Raw genomic sequence first — 24,334 nt, 5'->3', positions numbered from 1 at the left:
GTTTAAGCCCTTCCATCCAATACCCATATCGTAGGGGTTTTATATGATTGCTAGTTATTTATAGCCAGTATCATTAAACCGGAAATCAAAACAAGATTATGTTCGTTTTTCGCTCGTCTGTTATTGTCACCCATTGCCCATATAATTGGGGTGTACGCCATTTCTGGCCAATCGGGAGTAGATTCATAAAATATAGCTAGAGTTATACCATACATTTCATTGCCAATGTCGCCAAAAACAAGAATTTTGTATAATAAATGGCTATCCTTTACCGATTTTACTCTCAATTAGTTGACGTTGAATTTTATGCTTTGATTTTCACTAACACGCAATGATATTCAATTTCGACGTTACGAATATCATGACGAAAATGAATATGCAAATGAAAAATGAACTTTATGGCAAGCTGATGTTGATGTTCATTGCACTGGTGTTCATTGATAGTGTTGTTCCATATTTATCGACTCTCGCTTGAGCAGTAGGTTGTCAATACAAGGCAGGCTGAAATTCGCCGTATTTGAATGCCGTGAACGTGAATATTTTCGGCACTGACCATAATAAATCATAAAAATGAGGAAAAATTCAACAAGTCTTCCACTGCTGATATGTTTTCTTCATTTGTTGAGCAAAGATGCTTTCCATAGCATGGCCGATGAATTCAGTGAAAATTTGTAGTTCTTTCGGAAAAAATATGAACGATCAAAAGGTCAGGCGAAACACTAGTATTTTCACATGTATGGCTCGCAGCAGTTTTGGACGAAGAAGCAAACATGGTTTGGGAGGATAGAATATTTAAGCTATATATATATATAATATTATAGTTGGCAACCCTGATTGTGGCAGTGGATATGATTTTGAAGCTCAAACACTTTGGGTGATAAACACAAAACTGAATTCATTTATTTGATTAGACACTTCATAAACTGGTGAGATAATTCAGTTATGTACCGATTAGATATTACGAATAACAGTGTTACTTTTGTAACATGGTGTTCACGAAAAAAATACAAATAATTAATGGTAAGGTTTTCAAGTTAGGAGAATTTAATTTTTCTTGAGGAATGTGATATTACCACTCTCCAAAAGCAAGAGGGTTACGAAAAGTTTCCATTTTATGTTCTATTCGAAACAAGATAGCATTTTGACGAATATATGAACATCGATTTCATTCTTCTTTCTCTATCACTCTCACTCTGAATCTAGAGTAAAATTGTGGTGGAAAAAAACTTGCGATCGTTTCGCAGTCCGCGGAGGCTGCCGACAGCAGCAACAACAACAACTAACAGTAACGAAAAGTGCAATTGTGCGAAATTCATGCTATCTGTACAAATTCTGCTGGAAGTTTGCTAGCACAAATGATGAGACAGTTTCCCGGTAAAAATTCCTTCCTCCCTCCCTATCGCCGCATCGACATATTATGTGGGTTGGCGAATGGTGCTTTCTCGCTGTTTCGGAAAAATCGCCGCAGCGTCAGGCGCCAGAAAGCCGCCCGGAAATCGACGCTATAGAACGCATAGATGAACGGATTGATGGCGCTGTTGATCCATCCGAGCCAGGTGAAAAATTCGCCCAGCTTCGGTGCTGCCAGCTCTTTGGGCAGAAACGGCGTCAGGAGGTAGAGGATGAAGAACGGCAGCCAGCAGGCGATGAACCCGCCGACCACGATGCTGAGCGTTTGGGTCGTTTTGTTCTCGCGCTTCATTGACAGGATCCGTGACGAGAGGGACTTCTGGTGGATGCGCATATTGCGTCCGGCAGTCACCGTCGTGGTTGTAGTCGTAATTGAGTTACTAATGGTATTGGTACGCCTCAGACCGCCCGCTTGATTTGTTGTTTGCGGCTTTGGCTCCTGATTGAAAACGTTATTAGCCGACGACCAGAGCTCCGTCGAAGAGGCCAGCTTGTAGTGTATGGTGGGGTTACGTTTCGACGCCGGTGACTGTTGCTGATGTTCCATCGCCCCATCTCCGCTCTTACTCCTGGCCATGATTGGGACTGTGGTTTTCGCTGATGAATTGATGTCGACAAGCTCGTAGTGCCCATTCTTGTAGTTCTTTTTGTTGGTATGCTTCGGGCAGTCGGTGCCGCCGGGAGCGGAAGCACTTGACGAACATCCCCCTAGTTGAGTCACATAGGTGGCGGTTGCGGTCGAGAGTTGGGACGAGGAGCGCTTTCGCTTGGGGCTTAACTGAGCCGGATCGTTCTCGGAGGCGTATTGGTAACATTCCTCCTCAGCATCACGCGTTCGATGGCTTTTCTGTGGGAATAGTGCGAGAGAAAAGAAAGATTTTCATATGAGACACAGCGTTTGTTGGCTGGTTTGCGGAAACGTTTGGAGGGGGAAAGGAAAGACCAACTGATGCGTCTGTGACAATTTCCAATTACCGCAAATCGGGGAATATTGAGAAAGTTTTACGCCCGAAGAAGTACGAGTGGGACACGATGGTAATGTTAACTTTGTTTGCTGTAGCCAAATCATTCTCACCCGCAAGCAGTTCCCGAGTCGCAATAGAATGGAACCATGTTTTGATAAGGTGCCTTCAGATGTATATAGAACACCACAGAGGAATATTATTTCATCGACAATTCATGTGCTTCCTCGGTTGTGCACTACTACTATAGCGAAGACAATATTTTCACCATTCTCTGAGTTGGAATGGCATATTCAAATGTGGGGAAGCTGTTTCCATAAACTGCACAAACTTTACATGAACCGCATCGCGGTATCATCTGATGCATGAAATTGGCGTTTATTGCACAAGATTACTTACGAATGGAGATTTTTTTTCGAGTTGAGAGATGAAGTGCAGTTTGCCTGCTGGGGCACAATTTTGGTATAGTTTTATTGAGATTCTCTGTGAGTAAGTTGGGATTCTAGTCCTGATTTATTGGTACTGGATTATAGGCTTTCAACAAAGAGGTTTGCAAATCCGGATATAGAACGATTTGAAGTTTTGATGATTCAATTTTATATGACTGATGAAAGTAAAAGCAGTATTTCAGACTTATTTAAATACTATTGTTAGAAGATTAGGCTTGATTCCGAGCGCAGTGTTAATTTAGATAGAGAAACCGTCGTGGTCGAAGCGTTTTGATAGTAAAGAGTGTGAAAAGTTGTCCTCTTTCAGTGGTGAAAGGATTGTCGCAATGTCACAGCTGTCGACACCGACAGTTGAATAGCCCCGATCAAAACCGATATACATTCGTAAGAAACACGTTGCAGCCATAATATTAGTCCTTCTACAGCTCTACCACCACACACTGGTCATGTGATACAAAGAGTATAATTTGCATTCCGAACGCACGTAAAGCTTTCCTAAACAATGCGAAGGATTCCTTTTTCATGGAGTTGCACTCCATGGCAGGATTATTGCCTGGATCACATTTTCCAGCACCCATATAAACAGTAGCAGATTGAACAAATTATTCGTCAATTTTCTCTACAAGAAAATGAGTTGTATTTTAAAAACCAATAGGCGTAGTATATTCTAATTCATATTCTAACTCCCATATTTTATGTATTATACATAACGAGAATTTTTGGAATGTGAACTGTCTTCTTAATTTTGTTCATTATATGAAATCTATTCCTACCTCGGGAGCAAAACTAGATAAGTTTGTTTACATCGCTCTAATCGTATTTGTTTCAATCTGGACGTCAACAAATGACTCACACATCGCTTTTACGCACCAAGCTGTTAATCTTCAAGCAAAATATAACTGTTTATTTGTACTTTTCTTGTTTGCTTCAAATTTCTCTGCTGGCGGCAGTCGACCGCCGATTTCGCTGACAAAACATATACAGGCGAACTTCGATATAACGTTCCCTCGTTATAATGTACCCTCGATATAACGTCACTTGATATAACGTACATTTTACTTCTATATTACATACACATTTTCAAAGGACGAATTTTTTGCCAACTCGTCTAAGGAGTTTACAGTACCATCTCAGATTGCAGTGGAACATTGTGGGTGTTAAGACATTGGTCATTTCTTAAAAATTCACAAAAAAAAATATAGGAGGTTGTGTTCAAGACACGACCGCATTGTTGACGTAGAACGGCGCTGCAGTTTAATTCAAGTCACTTGTTTATAACTGCGGATATTATTTTATAATGCAACGAAAATTTTGAAATAACCATGCTACCAGTTTGGTCGCCCTGCAATGTTTTTTTTATTGTAGAATTATTTGACGATTATTGTTTGATGATTCATTCTTGGGCTCACAGAACAACACATGCTCGAGATAATCGCAGCTGTCATTCTTAGTGGAGAAAGTTTTGCTACTGGCAAACGAAACCAAATCAGTGACAAAATTCCAGAACATTTATTTTCTTGGTGAGCTAACGATAGCCTAGCTTGATGATTCCCCACACAATTGTGTAGTTCATAACATTAATGCAAAGGCGTCAATTTGTTGCAATATGCAACTAAGACATGTAATAGCGCAAAACAAGGAAGAACAAGCGATGTTCATTGTTTCGTACCTAGCACGAAACTGAAAGTTTGTTTTTTCTTCCTCTCCTTGTTGATTTAAAGAGACTTCGTACTTCTTCAGTTCATTCGTCTCTAGCTTTCAAAAAGGCCCTTGGAAAACTCTACTCATATTGCCTTGAAAAGACCACTCTCCTCCACCTCCATTGCCTTGAAAAGACCATTCGATCCCTCGCCGTCCAGCTCGCCCAGCAGCGGTGTTGTCCAGTCGGTGTCCTCACGAAGAATGAAGTTTGCTTCAGCGAGACCCACTGTTTATACTCTAGGCAAATATTCTCCTTCGTTCTTCTTCTTTTCATTCGTTCTCGGAGACTTTACATCTTACGATTTCCCCTTCGTTGCTCGTCGATAAGTTGCTTGTTATTGACAGCTCTGTTCGGGAAAGCACACAAATGGACAGAATGAGGAAATGGGAATGCTTCCAATTTTCATCAATTTAAACCGTATACAGTCTATGGGATTGTAATGTATAGCATATCAAACAAATATTAGTGAATTTCCGATTCATTTGGTATGCAAATCGCCAGAATCCGTTCACGGCAAAAACAGTTATTAACGTTAACTTTATATCATAAAAACGTGACCTGTTTTCTGATTTGGCACCCTTAATGAAAGACGTAGTTCTACGTCAAAAACTCACCAATGTAATATGAGATAATCACCAATACCGAACACAATTATCAATTTTTCCCATCGGTAAAAACATGTTACTTTAATATAGAGAAAACGTTTTTTTTATTAATCCGTTTATTTTTACAGGCTCAGTTACATAAGTTTAAAAACGTATTTGAAATGGAAAAGGAAATTTTCTTTTATAAGTTTTACTTTCTCTCAACCCAATGCGAACTTTATTTGGACTAACAACACCTAACACTATATGTAAGGCAATCACTTTTTCTAATATTTCTTCACTTTTCTAATTTTTCTCACCGTATAGATTTTCCTTGGTGGAAATGAACACAACAAAACAGACAGCTTAAACCAAACGACCCGTTCTCGAGCGGGAACACACCTTAGTTTTTATTTATGAAAATTGAAATAAATCGTTTCATATATCAAGTCATTTTTAACACAACGGCTGTCATATAATTTTACACTTACACTTGTGCTCAATTTTTCACAATACACGATCGGTCATTGATAGGAAACGCAAAAAAACATCTTTGACCGTATCGACGCATGTGAATCGCTGCTGAATCGCAACAAAATCGACCCGTTTCTGAAGCGGATGGTGACTGGCGATGAAAAGTGGGTCACTTACGACAACGTGAAGCGCAAACGGTCGTGGTCGAAGCCCGCTGAAGCGGCTCAGACGGTGGCCAAGCCCTCATTAACGGTCAGGAAGGTTCTGCTGTGTGTTTAGTGGGATTGTCAAGGAATAATCTATTATAAGCTGCTTCCCTATGGCCAAACGCTCAATTCGGACCTGTACTGCCAACAACTGGACCGCTTGAAGGTAGCACTCATGAAGAAGAGGCCATCTTTGATAAACAGAAGCCGCATTGTCTTCCATCAGGACAACGCCAGGCCACACACTTCTTTGGTGACGCGCCAGAAGCTCCGGGAGCTCGGATGGGAGGTTCTTTTGCATCCGCCGTATAGTCCGGACCTTGCACCAAGTGACTACCACCTGTTTTTGTCCACGGCGAACGAGCTAGGTAGTCAGAAGTTAGCCACAAAAGAGGCCTGTGAAAATTGGCTATCCGAGTTTTTTGCCAATAAGGAAGTGAGCTTCTATAAGGTATTATGAAGTTGGCATCTCGTTGGGAACAAGTCATCGAACAAAACGGCGCATATTTGACTTAAAACAGATGATTGTAACTAATTTTATGAACAAATGAAAATTAAAAAAAAAATACCGCAGGAGTTTTTTGACAGCCTAATATTTGCAATGTTCTTCTTTTTCTTTTCATTTGTTTACGGCGACTTTAAATCTAATGATGCATTCGTCTCCGGTTTGCAATGTCGATTTCCCTCAGGCAGCTTGGTTTTGATGCCTCTGTTAAGGAATACAGGTTGGTAGGAACAAAAGTTTTCCCTACTTTCATGTATTTGCAATGTCGATTTCTCCCAGGCAGCTTGGTTATATATAAAAATAGCATTATCTCCTTCGTTATCACGTTGTTCGAAACATTGTTTCTAATAACTTTATAGCCATGTAGGATCGCGACTACTCAAGCTGTCATAATCTGATTTACGTGGGTATACCCTCTCGATCTTCTAAATCAGCAACTATTTAAATTCATTTATTGCATCTTCACATAACCAAACAACATACTCGATATTATGACATCCTGGATCACAAGTGCACACATTGTTAGTAGTGAAACCTACACGATAAAAACATGAATTGAGCACAAATTGATTGGACAGCACACAATATAATATAAAATTAATGCCTATTATCGGTAAATGGAGAATAATTCATTTTACGCATCAACTCATATTATGAGCTAACGTCCGAATTTAGGCAAAAAGATTGCTCGTTGCGTCGGGGAGGAAGCGAGTGGATAGTGCAATCAAAAGAAAACATGCCCAATTAAATCGTCAAATTGTTAACTTTTTTTGACGTAGGACTACGTCTAACCGGAAGATATAGGGGGTGAAATGGAAATCTAGGCACTGAACAAGTAGGAAAAAATGCAAGATTTGGAACGCTTATAACTCGAGCATTTCTCAATAGATCGCAAAGGTTTTTGCATCAATTGATAGGAAATATATCTACGCATCTATCATAATGAATAACATTTCATTTTTCTTGAGATAAATAATTGAATAATTGTGAAATATCAAGCATTGTCAAAATGCACTATGTGCCCATTTTTGATTGGTCCATTTTGTGCTCCTCAAATCGTACCGACCAAAACGGGCAACCAGAGCAGCAGCGAAATAGAATGAAGCACGATTGGAAAGGAAAAAGAAAAAAATGAACGAAACATTGGTCGCAGTCTCACACATGCGTAATTCTCGAGCCAGCCAGTCAGCTTAAAAATCCCCGCTCCGCTGCCGTAACGATCATTCTTTGTGTGGACACCGACTGGACAACATCGTTGCTGGACGGGCTGGACGGCGAGGGATCGAGTGTCTTTCTCAAGGCAAGAGGGCGGAGGTGGTAGCGCTGGAGTAGAATAGAGTAGAGTTTTCAAAGGGCCTTTCTCAAGGCTAGAGACGAATGAACTGCAAAAGTTTAAAGTCTCTATAATTCAAGACCTTCCTTCCTTCCTTCCGTAACGATCATTCTCATTCAAACCGTACACCACATCGGTTCGCATCACAACACATCAACATCAAACCAACACAAGCAGCCATGTCTGGACATGGTAAAGGAGGAAAAGTGAAGGGAAAGGCAAAATCCCGCTCGAACAGTGTTGATCTGGAGATCCCCGCAAGGGTAGCTAGGCCGAGCGCGTTAGTACCAGTGCACCAGTCCACCTAGCCAGCGTTATATAGTTTCGGCCGCCGAAGTGATCGAGTTAGCTGGCAAAGCTGCTCGCGACGATAAGAAAACCCGCATTCGGAACAGAACACATTCGGTTCGGTGGACATCAAGACAACAGGCAGTTGCAGCGAGTGGCGAGTGGCAAACGCAATCGCAAAACGGCATCAGGTAGCAGAAGAAAAAAGTTTGTTCTTTATACAAACTGCTTTGGTGGCAAATCCAGAACAAGGCGGCATCGAGGGCGTTCGAAATGGTTTTTTCAATACCACGAGTACTAAGTTTTCTAAATTGGAACCATTCCATAAAACAAGGAGCTTTTCAGGGCCATTAAACCTTCCAAAAAAGAGTTTAGGAAATACAGTTCAATGCTTTCTAAAACATTATCCAAAATAATAATAAAACACAAATTGATTTTTTCATAATTTGTTTGCCAGGATCTGATGAGTATGTGAATTTGGCAGTTATTCTGAGCTTATTGATAGTTAGGGACTTTCCTGATTATTCAATTTTCACCAATTCTTAAATTGTTTCCAGATTGAAAGTACATTAATTTACAATTAGTTCGACATTTAGCTAATTGGACGGACATGTAATGCGACTTATTTAGTTGGACATTTTTGTAAACATAGAGATCCAAATTATGACCCCACATTGAAAGTCGACACTGTACCACTGTCATCGCAAATGTTCAATTACAGGTTAAAATCGCCTCCAATCGGCACGTCGCATTGAATGTAATTTACTGTACAACATGTCACAAAGCTGGATGGGAAGAAATTTTCCAACTGTGAAAGCTGTGGCGAGTGGCAACAAATCGCTAAACAGGAAGGTTTAGCCGAACAAGATGGGGATATCGAGTAATAACAAAACAATAAACTCTTTAGATTGAAGATAATTTTGTGATCCTGAAAAGGACCCTTTTTAGCCTGCATGTGAATCCAACGAGCGAACAAATCGTAATGAATGTATTTTTTTGCCATTGCTCCTTTTTAACGCTCATTCATTCGTCTCGTTGGACTCGCCCCTCTGGCTGAGTCTGCCGATTTGTCTCTATCCTGTGAGTGTGTACCGCTAGAGTATAAAACACGCGGTCCCCAAAAAAATATCTTATTTTCTTTCAAACCGTAAACCCGTGTGGTTGTACGGCATCGGCATCGTGGACGTAACAAAGGAGGACAAGTTAAGGGAAAGGCAAAGTCTCACTCGAACCGTGCAGGTCTCCAGATCCCTGTTGGTCGCATTCACTGATTGCTCCGCAAGGGTAACTAGGCCGAACGGATTGGTGCCGGAGCACCAGTATACCTAACAGCGATTATAGAGTTTCGGCCGTCGGAGTGCTCAGTTGGCTTGCAAAGCTGCTCACGACAATCAGAAAACCCGCATCAAGAACAGAGCAGCTTCGGTTCGGCGCTCATCAAGGCAACAATTAGTTTCAGTGAGTGGCAAACTGTTTCTCCGGCACGTCGGATTAAATGTAATTTACTGAATAACATGTCACAAGCTGGATGGGAAGAAATTTTCCAACTGTGAAAGCGGTGGCGAGTGGCAAACGCAATAGCTAAACGGGAAGGTTTAACCGAACAAGATGGGAATATCGAGTGATAACAAAAACACAACACCAAAGGTTCTTTTCAGAACCATCAACATATTCATAAACAGTAAACAGTAAACTAATCCATTTTTCAGGTAGATAGGTAGGTATTCACGTAGGAGAAGAAAATAAAACAATATATTTAAAATATATATTTAACAAAAGCTGTCCCCTTTGTATAGTCCTACGTCACTCCGGTTATGTCCCCGACATTACCCACCCGTCTTTTTTAGTATATTCACTGTTCATGTTTCAAGCGAAAAAAAAATCTGGATAAATTTCCTGTCTAATGATATATAACACAACATATGTCGCAATAACCATTTTGATTAATATGCTTTTGAAAACTCTTAATAAATCGTTACATTTTTCGTAGAGTGACCCGCCTATACAGAAATCAATGACTATGTCATCCTATGTCAAAATTTTTTTATGGAGTGCCGAAATCGATTGACGTAAAAATTTCATCAATCCATCATGAAATGACTGAGCAACAAGCGTTTGAAACTGGACAATTTTCACGATGTGCTCGATTTTCGATTTTCAATTTGTACCCCGATATGTTCCCGAAAGACGTAGTCCTACGTCAAAAGTGCCTACACCTCAGTTGACGCAGCTGTCAGTAAGGTTCAAAACGGGTTCAAAAGATGTTTTGTTTTGTCGGTGTCAAAACATGGCTGCCAATGATGGGGCTGGACGATTTATGGCGAAGTGCATCGAATTTGGTTGCTTTGATCTGGCCAATTCGTGGTTCCTGCATGACGGTGTTCGGCATACAGAACGCGAAACAATGGATCAATCGAGAGGCGAGTTTGGTGAACAATTAATCACTCGTAACCGTCATTCATCAAATGCAAATTGTTCGCCTAAATTGTTGAATCTCGTTATGTCTAGTGATTTGACAACGCTAAACCACTTTTAGTGGGATTACGTAACGTCTCTTCATCTATACGGGCAATCCAACAACGATTGAGAACTTGGAAGACACTAAAACACGCTTCATTGATCATGCGGAAAAGTGGTGCAAAATTGGACAATTCACGTGGATCGAGCTTAACCGCGTCCAGACTTTCATGCACTTTTCGGCAATTTCTTGGTTTATTTCGAAATGAAAAATATACCTCTTGAAAATCACCCTTTACAAATCATTTTTAAATCAGGATCAGGTCGCAATCGACTGGTTTTCGGCTGAATCGGCGTACAATTACTCTTCATTGGAAGCTATTTGCAAAATACTATCTGTGTCTACTCATGACTTGGTATACATTTCTATCATTTCCATACAGTCTTGTTGCATATTTGTGTTTTATGTTTCTTGAAGTTATGTTCACTATGGATGTTAGCCATTTGGGCTAATTTTTATATCTGTTTTGACACTTACTGAATTATGTAAGAATCGGTGGAGTAATTTCGAAACTTTGCTATATTTTCTGCCATTTGATGAGTTTTGTCCGAATGTGTCAGAAACCTAAAACAAAAAGAAAAGAAATAGTTTTTAAATAATCAGTGCGTCAAATGAAATATGAAAAATATGAATCATGTGATTTTTTTAACAATCCATTTTATTTTATATAGCTACAGACTAGATATATACAGTAAAACCCCGATTATCCGCGAAATAGTCACCGTCATAGGTCACCGCGAATAACGAAGCTTACGGATAACGGAATAAATAAGGTTCAAACAAGAAAAAAAAATATTTCGGCATGAAACTATGTTTTATCAACACAGAAATCATTAAACTTTTTTCGGTAGTCAACATTATACAACATCATTAACTCTTTCGAGCCAAACGACCGGAGGTTTCTCCTTCTGCTGAGCTCTTTCTGACAACAGGAAAATGATATGAGCTAGACACAAACAAATAGGAAGATTCATAGATTCCTTAAGGTGAAGGTGGAAGGAAGCCTCAAATGGCTGCCACAATGGCGCTCATTTCTTTCATCTACCGCCCTCACCCCTCGCCCGAAAATCAATAATTTTGTGAAACAGTGTGAAGAAAATGTTTGTTTTCGCACGTTTCCCATCAAGTTATATCAACCAAACTCTAATCGATTGCTCACAAGATATCAAATTTTCATCTGCCGTCGCAATGTATAATGGCAAACGTCGGAAAACTCGAGCTAGTGCTCTGAAAGTTAAATTTTCATGTTTCAATCTTCTGCAATGGTTTTGTTTGTATTGGTGAAAGCATCGTTATTTTTTCGACACTGATGCCAGACAACATCATCGAAACAGCTATAAAAACCACTCAATAAAATGTTATTCCTGAGTCACAGCGTTTCATGTAATGAAAATTTAAAAAAAAAATAAAATCGTATTGATATCAATACAATTATTATTTTTACGTTTAATGGGTCCATAGTGTAAGTTTTAGCAACTTCAAAATTGGTTAAGAAAATTGTATTGCATAGCTTGGAACACTGCCGCAGCTGCCTATGCTTTCAATAATAGTAAACGAAAAAGTATTTCATTCAACCAAAACGCCTCGGCCAACGAAGAGAAGGGTAAAGGCTCTCCAACGTGAATATGTGAAAACAATTATTAAGGAATTATCGACATCCAGTTACTATGCGGAAGAACTTGTCAATACCAAAAAAGCCCCAATTCGCATGTGTTATAAATTTGCTCATGTTGCGCTCGCGTGTAATCAGAATTTCACTTCATATGTTAACCGATGGTTTCAAAAATAATTTTTTTTCCCAAAAATGACTTTGTTCAAAAATTTTTTATTTTTGAACTACTGGACCAATTCAGATGATCGATGTATCAAATTAAAGCCAACTAGCTAGCCTTTTTGAAAAAACGCACAATTGCCAATTAATTGAATTCTAGTCGCATACATCTAGACTTGTCGCATAGAAATATTGAACGAAGACTGAAAACATGTTAACTTTGAAATATCACAACTTAAAAACGAAAAATAACACACCTCTGATTTTTGGATATGCTATGTAAAAAAACCTTGTGCTCCTTTGGCCGAGTGGTTAGCGTCATAACTAACATGCCGGGTGTTCGGGTTCGATTCCCGTTCTGGTCGGGGGAATTTTTCGTCAAAGAAATTTCCTCCGACTTGCACTGTGATCACGCGTATTCTAGAGCTTGCCACTCAGAATGCATTCAAGGCGTGTTATTTGGCATAGAAATCTCAACTAAGTACTAATAAAAATGACGCAAGTAATACTACGTTGAGACGGCGAAGTTCCTCTAGGAACGTTAGTGCCATTGAAGAAGAAGAAGAAGAAGATGTAAAAAAACCTCGGCTTTCAAGAAAAATTTTTAAAAAATATAGCATCCTTGGTCCCGAAACCATGTAAACTATAAAAAAAAACTAATACAATAAATAATATTTAAAAAAAAGACTAATTGTCTTTCATTTTATGTGTCGATCATCTGAATCGGTTCAGTAGATCAAAACTGCCGTTATCTCGCAAAGTGACGCAAGCGCCAAAATTTACATTTTACTTTTTTTGTTATAGATCGATAAAGAATACCAAATGCTTTCAAACAACTGCGAAGTTTTACAGAAATGTGAAAAAATGACCCCGTAAAAGCCTAAAAAAAGCGCCATTTCCACTGCGATATGGCGCAAGCGCCATTTTCCCTCTAGTGTGACGTAATGTGATTGTGATGCGATGTGATTTTTTTTATCTGATCTGATAGCATAGAATGGATTAGCAGGGATAGCAAATTTCACATAACAACATCTTCCGTGATAAACGTTTAGCATAATGAAAATCACTTTTCCGAAAAGCTCGTCATGCCAAATATTTTAATCCAAAACAGTCCATCCCCATGTAGTGCTACATTTCTAATAGCAATTTTGATTCAGAACTACAAATCATGTACTTTGTTCTGTTTATAAATCTCGTCAAATATTTAAATTCATAAAATCAAACTCATCTCAAAGGAAAAAATTATTCTTTGATCGATCACATATTGCACATAAAAACTAATTAGTTTAAACTCATCAATTTAATTGTTGATTACCAGAATTGATGTTTTTTGATGGCAATGATGTCTTCTATCCTCAGGTATCAAGCGATAAAGCTTCTTGACGCTGTTTACTTTCCCACCTGCTCATTTCTCTTTCGGATGGATTGAAGCTGAGTGTTGATTGAAGGGTAAATGTCGGATTTGGTGAAAAGCTGTACTTTTCTAAATCCTCCATCGAAACGCATCTTCTAACAAAACTTAAAACATCCTCGCATGAACTGTATCTGCTTTACATCGGTTGATTTTGGACGGCATTATCTTATGTTATCAATGTTTTTAATTGCATTTTGGACTGGAAAAAAAGGTGCTGTCTATAATTGTTACAATCGGGTTCTCAACTATGTTAGCCTGTTCAACGCATGTTACAAAGTCGGAAGTCCCTGATGCTTTCTTATGCTCCGCTCAACGGCGGCATTTTGGAGAAAATAATTGGAAACAGATTCTCGTATACTTTTATGGATGACCGCCAATCGTTTGTGGAAACAGCGATTGAAATATGCAGTTTCCACAACAAACTGGCGTTGGTAACATAGCTTATATGAAACGGCATTTTTCCAAAAATCAAGCCGGTGGCAATGTTTTTCCATCAAGTGTACACAATTTGTACAGATCAGATTTTCGTAATGTACACGCAAGCTGATTATACATGCAATTTTACGAAAAGTCTCGTACTGAAAATTCGTCCCTCTGGTGCTTGCGTCACTTTGCAAGATTACGGCAGAAAAGTTGTGAATTTTTGTGTTGGAAAAAAGAGGAAAATTTAATTTTTTCGAGGCATCGGGTAATTTTGAAAAATCATTACACAAAAACGAAAAAAACGCCTCTCTGGTTTCGACATGTTATGTACATGTTATGTGAAAAATCCTCAGCTATCCAGAAAAAAAATATAAAGAAATATATAAAATATAAAATATAAAAAATATTGGTCCCGAGACAATGAAAACAATAAAAAACGAATATAATTAATAATAACGGAAACAGAATTCGTATTCTCTGCAGATGTAGTATTATTTCAAAAAAGACCAAGTGATTGGCTTTAATTTGATATGTCTATCATCTGAATCGGTTTAGTAGTTCAAAAGTTATGAATTTTTGAAAAAAGTAATTTTTGGAAAAAAGAGGAAAAAGTTTGTTTTTCGGACCACTATAAAATGGAAATGGTCACCCTAATGAAAAAATAAAAAAGGGGCTAATTTTTTGCGATAGAGAACAAATCTACCACTTTCCACGAAGATCCGAGAACCACTATATCGGTTCGGCCTAGAATGACTGTATATACGAAAGTTATACGAGTTCATGTTTTCTAGAAACTAGAGTAACAGCGGAATACAGTTTGGATACATCGTTACCACTGCGAAAACAGGCATAGCTATCCACCGTGCATATCATTCTATTTAAGGGGGATAAGAAAAATAGAGAAGCGAACATTGCGTGGTAAGCTTTACACCTGTGTGATTCTGCCTCCACTCCCTCCAACCCTGCGGAGACGATCTGGCGTAGTGGTAACATCCATACCTCTCACGCTAAATGTCACGAGTTCAAATCTCACTCCCGACATTCTTCCAAAAATGGAAGTAAAAGTGACGAACCAGCCAAAATGTGTTGAAAGTCACTGTTCGCGACTGGTCGCGAACAAAGGAAGAAGATCAACAAACCGACGGTGGCAACATATTGGTTTGGCACGAGTCAGATTGCAGCGAAAACGAGAAAACAGATCCATAGATAGCCGCTGTTCACTCCAGTGTGAGAACCGTCGATAACAACGGAGGATGAAATTCACCACTGCCGATGAAACCATCTTCGTAGAACATCGTACTGGGTTGAGAGCAACAGCAGTGCGCTGCAGAATACTTTCTTCATGGAGGACCTCGCTCCAATGTAGCATTGCCATGCGACAGAATGAGGATCTCTTTGACAAAGTCAGACATGTTTGTATATTCTTTTCCCGCTGCGCCTATGGGTTTCTTCACCTACAAAAGGTCCAAACGTTCTTGTTTTCGACGATAGTTTTTTTTAGCATATCGCACGAACCTAAAAAATCACAAAACTCGAGTAATTCCTTTTGTTCGCCACGGCACCACTGATTCTATTTTTCTCGACGAAATGTTCAAAAGCGAAATTCATGCACTTTTTTGCAAAATATAAACGCTGGATACAAGAAATATATCGTGTCGTGTCTTTGTCGCGGCTACGTTTTTTCGGAGAAATTAAATGTAGTACTCTTTACAGTTCTATCGAAAATCAAGATCTTTTTCTCATAAACTTGATTGCTTCCACAACACTGTTGATTGCAACTTTTACAGCGAATCCTAATTCAAATTCAGCCGCTGCTTAGCAGAAACGAATCATCGGAAAGATTGACGTTTATAAGGGACTTCATATTCCCTCTCAAAGTGCTGACTTGATCGATTTATTCATTACTGTTTTAAAAAGGATCGTCAGTTCGAATAGAAAAGGTGCTTTAGGCTCGTCACTCCTAAAGCTCGTCATAAATAGTTGAACTGCAGCAGCTGATGTTAAGAAAACCCCCCAACAATTTATCCACAAAAGCCTCTGCAACTACTCTAAAGGTACTGTCTGTGAAAACAGCAGTAAAGCTCCTACGGAAATCTGGATGTGTATCTTTGTACTTAGGAACGTAAGTTTGTTTGTGCTTAGACTGCGGCTAAGTAGGTTTTAAGGTACGGCAGCATGTCAAGGGCTATTTATGCCATCGGTTGGTTTTCGATCCATTTTACTCCGCAAAACTTCAGCCGACCCAATAGTTCAAGAATACTCCGCACATCTTAACGGAATGTTCTCAAACAGGCTGTACAAGCACTGGAGGAATTCATTAATTTTTCGAACAGTCTTTTTCATTCCTTCTTTGAATGAATTGTCAAAACTTGCAAACTGCAGCTACCTATATTCGTGAGCTCGTAGATTTGGCTGCTTCGGTTTTCACGAATTTCTTCATTCAACTTCTTCACTACTCTCCAATTAACATGGGGGCCGTCAATGCTGAGTTGACCCACTTCAAACTAGGTTTAGCTTCAAAATATTTCTTCAATCCCTCGAACAATCCAGTGCACGCGTTGATCTTAGAATAGCTGAGCCAATGTACCTGGATTCCACCGTTCCCTTCGTTATATTCCAGGAACGAGCGCTAACATCCATCTGTTACTTTTGTGAAATCTTATTTAACGATATCGTTGCAATTTTCGAGTAAACGAAGGATGCCATTCAAAAAGTATGGCTCAATACCATATGTGATCAGGTAGCTCATTTTAGTTCTGCTGAGCTGCATTTTTGGTACCATTCCACTGTCCGGAAACATATGCGGTAAGAGCTTAGCACTAGAGCACTAGAGCACTAGAGTTTCATGGGATCATGTCTACCACTTGCTGAGGAAGATTGCCCAAATGAGCTCACGACCTTACTCGTGCGTGTATTCTGCGTTTCGGTGGAAATGGACTAATTACAGTTGTCTTGAATTGTATCCACGACTGCGATTTTCGTTGAATGTTCTTTGGCAGCACCTATCTACATTTTTATTATTATTATTTTTTTTTTTTAGTAATTGATTTTGTATGCGTATTAAACGTTTTTCAACAGCCTGAATTATAAATCAATCGAAAGAAATGGTGTAATTCTTTATGTTTGTGTTTGCTGGAAGATGAAAAATCAATCTTGCGTCGACTAGAGACTCTGACTCTAGACGGGACTCAAGTGTCTCCGTTGACTCTCTGATTAAAGATCAATGTATATAAAACACACAAGAGCACTACATTTAAATAACAATTGAAAACATTAATCCATCTGATTTTTTTTTTGTTTTATTGACTATTTATTGGATCTTTTCAAAAGGGGAAAAGCCACAGAGGAAATACATTATCCATATTACATCTTAGGCATAAAAACCCCTGCATATAATCGGTAGAATATTCTTCTTAAACTATTTTTACAATATGCTTGTATATCTTCAGTTCCCTTATATATGCAATATAAGCACTCAAAATAATAGACCTTCGGCAGTCAAAATGACTGATATTGAGGTCCTTCTTTTATATTCATTTTTGCACTCAAGAATCCAATCGAATTAGAACTTGGAATAATATGTAATTACATAATTATGGAAAACAAATATTTGCAATATAACAAATATCATGGAATGTTATGAAAAGCGAACAACTTCAAAGCTTTTTTAAATCTTGGAAGTGGATGGATGTTTTTTATATTTACTGGCAGATTATTGTAATTTGTTATTGAAATGTAGATACAGCCCAGTCTGAGATAATTTGTTCTCGGGACTGACACTCTAAGATGGTCAATTGATCGTGTTTCATATCTGTGAATTTCGCCTCTGCTTTGCAAACTTACATTGCTCATAAGTATATTATTTTTTATCTTATAGACAAACAGAACTGTTTCAAAATATTTTATCTGATTAAAATTCAACATGTAATTATTTCTATACAAATCTATTGTGCTTGAATCTGGGTTACAATATTGTTCCCAAAAAATAATTCGCATGAATTTATTGATTGTTATAGCTATTTTGTTAATGACATAAGCAGGTGCATTCTGCCAAATGATATTCAGATACGTGATCTGCGAATGAACATGAGCATAGTAAAGATACTTCCTTTGCCTAAATGGCAGCATAAAGCATTCATAGAAATTTAGTTATTTTCCCGTGGATCTTATTAACGTGAATATTCCATTTTAGATTCTGCTGTATTGTTAAACCCAAATAAATGATAGAATTAACTCTTTCTATTTGATCATTTCCTAATTTCAATTCACATTTTATGTTGCTGAAACGATCAGTACTCGCAAGAATCATGAATTTAGTTTTAGAGGCATTAACCGTTAATCCGTTATGGAAGAACCAACTATTGATTAGGTTCGAATCGTATTGCATATCTATAAACATTTGGTCTGTATCATTAGTACTGTAAACAAGAACTGCATCATCCGCATATAATTGTAGTACTCCTCGCAATGGTAAATCAAAGATATCATTTATGTAAACATTAAACAATAGAGGTCCTAAATACGAAGCCCTGAGGCACACCATATTGAACACTACTTTCTAGACTTCTGTGACCGTTAATTTCAACAATTTGCTTTCTATTACACAGATATTTTTTTTTTTATTTATCTTCGCTTATTTTTCGTCGGCCTATTTCCGCCACTTTAGTGCCAATCACCGACATCAGGGAAGCGACTCCACCTGTTCCTACCTATCAGACTCAACAACTCATGAGCCGGGCCAACTTCTTTTACTTCCGCTCCGAAGGAAGACGTAACCAGAGATTTTTCGCCTCAGAAAATCCCAACGACGCCAGCTGGGATTGAACCCAGGCCGATCGGATTGTGAGGCTGTTACGCTAACCATACAACCACTGGCGCCGTCCATTACACAGATATGATTGTATTAGATTTTGCGCATTCCCTCGTACTCCGTATCTGTTGAGTTTCAATAGCAGAATATCGTGTTGAACACAGTCAAATGCCTTGGATATGTCAACAAAAATAGTTCTGAACAAGTTCTTCTTTGATCAATACTTGATTGGATATTGTTTATTAAGCTAACCACCGCACTAGAAGTATTTGATCGAGGTTGGAAACCAAATTGATTCTTATTTATAAGATTATTAGTTGTAAAGAAGCTTGCTAGTCTGTTGTGTATAACCTTTTCAAAAAGCTTCGAGAAGGCAGGGAGAATTGAAATTGGTCTGTAATTTTCAGCTAGATTTTTGGGCCCTTTCTTGTAAATTGGTATTATTTTGGCCTTTTTTAAGTTATCGGGAAATTTACCTTCTTCCATTGATAGATTTAAAAGTGCTGTTAGCTTTAACAGCTTAGCTGTAACAATTATATCAGCATTATGTTTCGGAAATGTAGACGGTACCAAATCAATTCCAGCAGTCCTTGAATTTTTTAAATCGCGTATATAATTATCAACTTCAATGGCAGAAGGTGGAGTCAGAAGAAGTGAACCAGAGATACTTCTATTCAATGTGCACATTTGTTCTTGGTTTACAAAATTATTCAACAAATTGATACGGAGTTCGTTAGGAATATTTGAAAAGTAATCATTAAATATATTACATATATCAGTACTATTAGTTATTACTGCATTATTATATATTCGGTTACATCAATCTTTCGATTCTTGAACTTTTTTTGAAAACAATTTCATTCATTATGCTCCATACTTTTCTAATATCATGACTATTATTCTCAATTAAATTTTGATAGTACAGCTTTTGTTTCTGTCTAATGAGTTTGGTAACATAGTTTTTCTGTCTTTTATAATTCAATTTAATTTGTGTGTTGTTGGGCCACTCTACTGTTCTTCGATACACGAATATGATTTAGACCAGTTTGATCAATCCGTGGAAACATAGAACAATTCTTTGATTTGATCTTTATTCGCTGCACGTTGTTCCTCAGAAGATTAGTTACCAGACTGCCAAACTCTTCCAAATTGGTAATTTGGTCTATTGATTCTCTTAAATCGACCGATACGCTATCAAAGTCATACTTTAGATACTCAATATCCATATTAGAACACGTGATATTTTCGATGGCTCTCAAACTAACTAAAACTGCTCTATGATCAGAAAAACTTACATCATGCAGGGCTAACGAGTATTCATAGTTACATACATCCGTTATTGCATGATCTAGGATAGATCTACATGTTCTCTTACTATAAGTGAAATTATTTTCATCAACTTTATTAAGAAACGAAAAACCGTTAGACATTACCATTGATTTGTATTGTTGCGATAATTCATTCAGCAAATTTATATTAAAATCACCTACACACACCAGCCCATTGTAGGATTCTAATAATCTATCTAGGAAATTGATGCTTTCAGCTAAATCTGCATGCGGTGGCCTATAAATTACTCCTATTTTTATTTTTGATCTTCGCAAAGCTATCACAATTGCACTACCTTCTAAAAACTCTTCATTAACCAATACATCAAAAGTGATCGATTGGTGTACAAACAAGCAGGCACCGCCACCAGCTCGTGTAGATCTTGGACAGCAGACTTCCACATAATCATTAAGTAGACACATGTATAACTCATCTTGTGTCAATCGTATTTCAGTTACACAAATAACATGAATTATGCTTTTGAATTGGGAGATAGACTCAAGTCTTCAGTTTTGTTTCGTATCGAATTAATATTGATTGATAGTATATTTAGATTAGAATTGATAAACATGTCATTTGGATGCTTATAACTAACAATTAGATTTTCATTCAATTCAACATCATTCAAAAAATCATTTCGGGTTGTAGTCATTATTGTGGGAAAAAACATATTAGGCTGTCAAAAAAGTCCTGCGGTATTTCCGCGAGGTGTCGTTGTAAGCACGTAGTTCTAGTTGTATTCATTGTATCGAGTCATACTATAACTTGTTGGAAAGGTATTTTTGCGCGCTATAATATTGTACTTGACAGTGTTTTGTTTGGTTAAGTCGTTCGTGAGTTATAGTGTCGCAAATATGGAGCAAAATAAAGAGAAAATCCGACATATTTTACAGTACTACTATGACAAAGGCAAAAATGCATCTCAAGCTGCCAATAAAATTTGTGCAGTTTATGGACCCGATACAGTTTCCATTTCCACCGCACAATGATGGTTTCAACGTTTTCGTTCTGGTGTAGAGGTCGTCGAAGATGCGCCACGCTCCGGAAGGCCTGTCGTCGAAAATTGCGACAAAATCGCTGAATTAGCCGAGAAAGACCGGCATAGTAGCAGCCGTAGCATCGGCCAAGAGCTGGGGATAAGTCATCAAACCGTTATTAACCATTTGAAGAAGCCACACACGTTGACGCAAAAAAACATCTTTGACCGTATCGACGCATGTGAATCGCAGCTGAATCGCAACAAAATCGACCCGTTTCTGAAGCGGATGGTGACAGTCGATGAAAAGTGGGTCACTTACGACAACGTGAAGCGCAAACGGTCGTGGTCGAAGCCCGCTGAAGCGGCTCAGACGGTGGCCAAGCCCTCATTAACGGTCAGGAAGGTTCTGCTGTGTGTTTGGTGGGATTGTCAAGGAATAATCTATTATAAGCTGCTTCCCTATGGCCAAACGCTCAATTCGGACCTGTACTGCCAACAACTGGACCGCTTGAAGGTAGCACTCATGAAGAAGAGGCCATCTTTGATAAACAGAGGCCGCATTGTCTTCCATCAGGACAACGCCAGGCCACACACTTCTTTGGTGACGCGCCAGAAGCTCCGGGAGCTCGGATGGGAGGTTCTTTTGCATCCGCCGTATAGTCCGGACCTTGCACCAAGTGACTACCACCTGTTTTTGTCCATGGCGAACGAGCTAGGTAGTCAGAAGTTAGCCACAAAAGAGGCCTGTGAAAATTGGCTATCCGAGTGTTTTGCCAATAAGGAAGCGAGCTTCTATAACAGGGGTATTATGAAGTTGGCATCTCGTTGGGAACAAGTCATCGAACAAAACGGCGCATATTTGACTTAAAACAGATGATTGTAACTAATTTTATGAACAAATGAAAATTCAAAAAAAAATACCGCAGGACTTTTTTGACAGCCTAATATTAGCAACTGCACAGCTCCAAGGATATCAACCAACACCAGCAACCGCAGTAGCAGTAGCAGCAGACATCCCAAAATGAGGTTTTTCTTGGAGAACGTAGTTTATTTACAATCTCAACTGTATCGATGAGTGCACCCGTGGCCGAGTGGTTAGCGTCCCACATTATCATGCCGGGTGTTCAGGTTCGATTCCCGTTCTGGCCGGGGGATTTTTCGTCAAAGAAATTTCCTTCGACTTGCACTGTGGTCACGCGTATTCAAGAGCTTGCCCCTCGGAATACATTCAAGGCGTGTTATTTGGCTTAAGAAGGCTCAACTTAGTATTAGCAAATGACGCTAGTTCGTAAATATGTTGAGACGGCAAAAGTTCCACAGGGAACGTTAACGGCATTCAAGACGTCGGACGAATCATCCCGTTTACAGTAAACAACGCCTTTTTTACACCAGATGTATTTGTATCCATGAGATAAACAAAGCGATTTGGCCTCTCTGAAGATTGTTCTTGTTTCTTTTGTGAGATTTTCGTTTATATAGATCTGAGTATGGTTCTTCTTGTTGGTTGGAGATATCCTAATCGATCCAGCAGACGCCAACGAGCTGCCAAAGTCGATCTCGTCTAGATAGAGAGATTTACCCTTCCGTGCACTGAGAATGTCATTCCGAACTTTCGAGTTATTGAACTCAACATGTATCATACCATTTCTGACACGCTTAGTTGTCTCGATATCGGGAGTATACAGTTGCACACCAACAGCAGCAGCAATTTTAGTGACAATAGTCGTTTCACTAAGAACAAGAGATTTGGGCACACCATAAATAATAAGTCCAATAATTTCATTTAAGAGATTACAACGTGATTACACAGTGAAAGTGAACCTAAATGAAGTGATTCAAAATAATTTAAAAGAGCGCAGCGTTCAGGATACTTGTCACCGAAAATTATGAATGATCGGTTTTCTTAGTTTTCGTTTTTTACGTTGATTGGTGCCTAATGTACCAATTGTATTTCTATACAATACTATTCATTCGCCACATTAATTTGATGCAAGGTGCGGCTACTCGATGAGTTTCTCCATGGTGAGTGGCATTGCGGCATTGCGAAATAGATGCAAGATGCGGATACTTTTGTTCTGGCATGCGTTTCTGCAGACCGGAATGAGTTCCCCAACACAGACTTCAAAACCAAGGAATCTGGAGAAATCGACATTGCAAATGTATACAATGTGCGGGTACTTTTGTACCCGCATGCATTTTTACACTCGGGAATATGTTCAGACTTCACAAGCGATATGAACACAATGCTTTGGCTCGGTTATTCAAGATTGCATTGGAAGGAATTCCTTGATATCTTCAGCTAATTGAACTTCTACGTATACCGTTTGGCAAAATTCTGATAACAATTTGCTGCGATGACGTCGATTGAACAATATGCGTTCAACTTACATGTCAAAATCAAAACTGAGTGCTTGAATAGAATATAATAAAATACATTAATCGTTTAGCCATTCTTTCATTTACATATTTTGCTAGTCCACGAGAAATGAATGAAACGAACAAGGCATCATTCCATACGACTTGCAACAAAGAAAGTAATCTTTTCACAATACATTAATTGACCTAAATTGGGAGTTGTTCGCATCTGAATTCGGAAATTGTTTCATTTAATCACTGGTTTAATCAATAATTTAATCAATACACTCAAATGTCTACTAAGCCAACGGTAGTCCTACGTCAACCTTGCGGTTGTATTTTAGGTATAACACACCTATAGGTTTTGACGTAGGATTACGTTTTTCCTAAACATATTTTTATCTTTACTTTGCGATTTTAAAGTTAGTTTCAAAAATTAATTACCTACTTAAGTATTTGTAAGTAATGTGTATTTAAAAACTATTGGTTACACTTGTTAATTACTAAATTTCATGTATATATTTATTTTGTTGAATTAAGTTCAAGTTTTCTCATTTCATCAACCGCAAAGTTTTTCATCTGGTAAGTATTATGTATGAATAAGAAAAAAAACTAGAAATTTTGCTATGGGGGTCTTTGGTATCACGTCATTCTGGAAAAGGGGTCTCTCGCCCAAAACAGTTCGAGAACCCCTGGTTTAGAAGAAGAAATGCGTTACGTGCATTGACAAAAGGATAAAAATTTCGGCAAATGACCACATTGTTCTCGCGAGAGCAAGAATAAATCCATTCCATAAAAACATGGCACTTTTCAGAACCGCAG

The 24,334-nt window shown here is 38.5% G+C and overlaps 1 protein-coding gene across 2 annotated transcripts in view; it reads right to left on the bottom strand.

The window, feature by feature from the left end:
* Positions 1 to 935: 935 nt before the first annotated feature.
* LOC129763265 (5-hydroxytryptamine receptor 1A-alpha) overlaps positions 936 to 24,334 on the bottom strand; it is a 271,724-nt gene continuing 248,325 nt past the window's right edge. The window contains exons 6-7 of one of the 2 annotated variants that reach the window (XM_055762163.1): positions 10,909 to 10,995; positions 936 to 2,257 (exon numbers count right to left, since the gene is read on the bottom strand). In XM_055762163.1, coding sequence (XP_055618138.1) covers positions 1,397 to 2,257; positions 10,909 to 10,995 — 948 coding nt within the window. In that variant the 3' untranslated portion in view covers positions 936 to 1,396. The remainder of the gene's footprint in view (positions 2,258 to 10,908; positions 10,996 to 24,334) is intronic. The other variant, XM_055762164.1, reaches the window with a different exon arrangement.

This window comes from Toxorhynchites rutilus, chromosome 1 (assembly GCF_029784135.1).
Source record: "Toxorhynchites rutilus septentrionalis strain SRP chromosome 1, ASM2978413v1, whole genome shotgun sequence".
Lineage (NCBI taxonomy): Eukaryota > Metazoa > Arthropoda > Insecta > Diptera > Culicidae > Toxorhynchites > Toxorhynchites rutilus.
The sequence above is the reverse complement of the archived record's forward strand: the minus strand, read 5'-3'. Positions and strand labels throughout refer to the sequence as shown.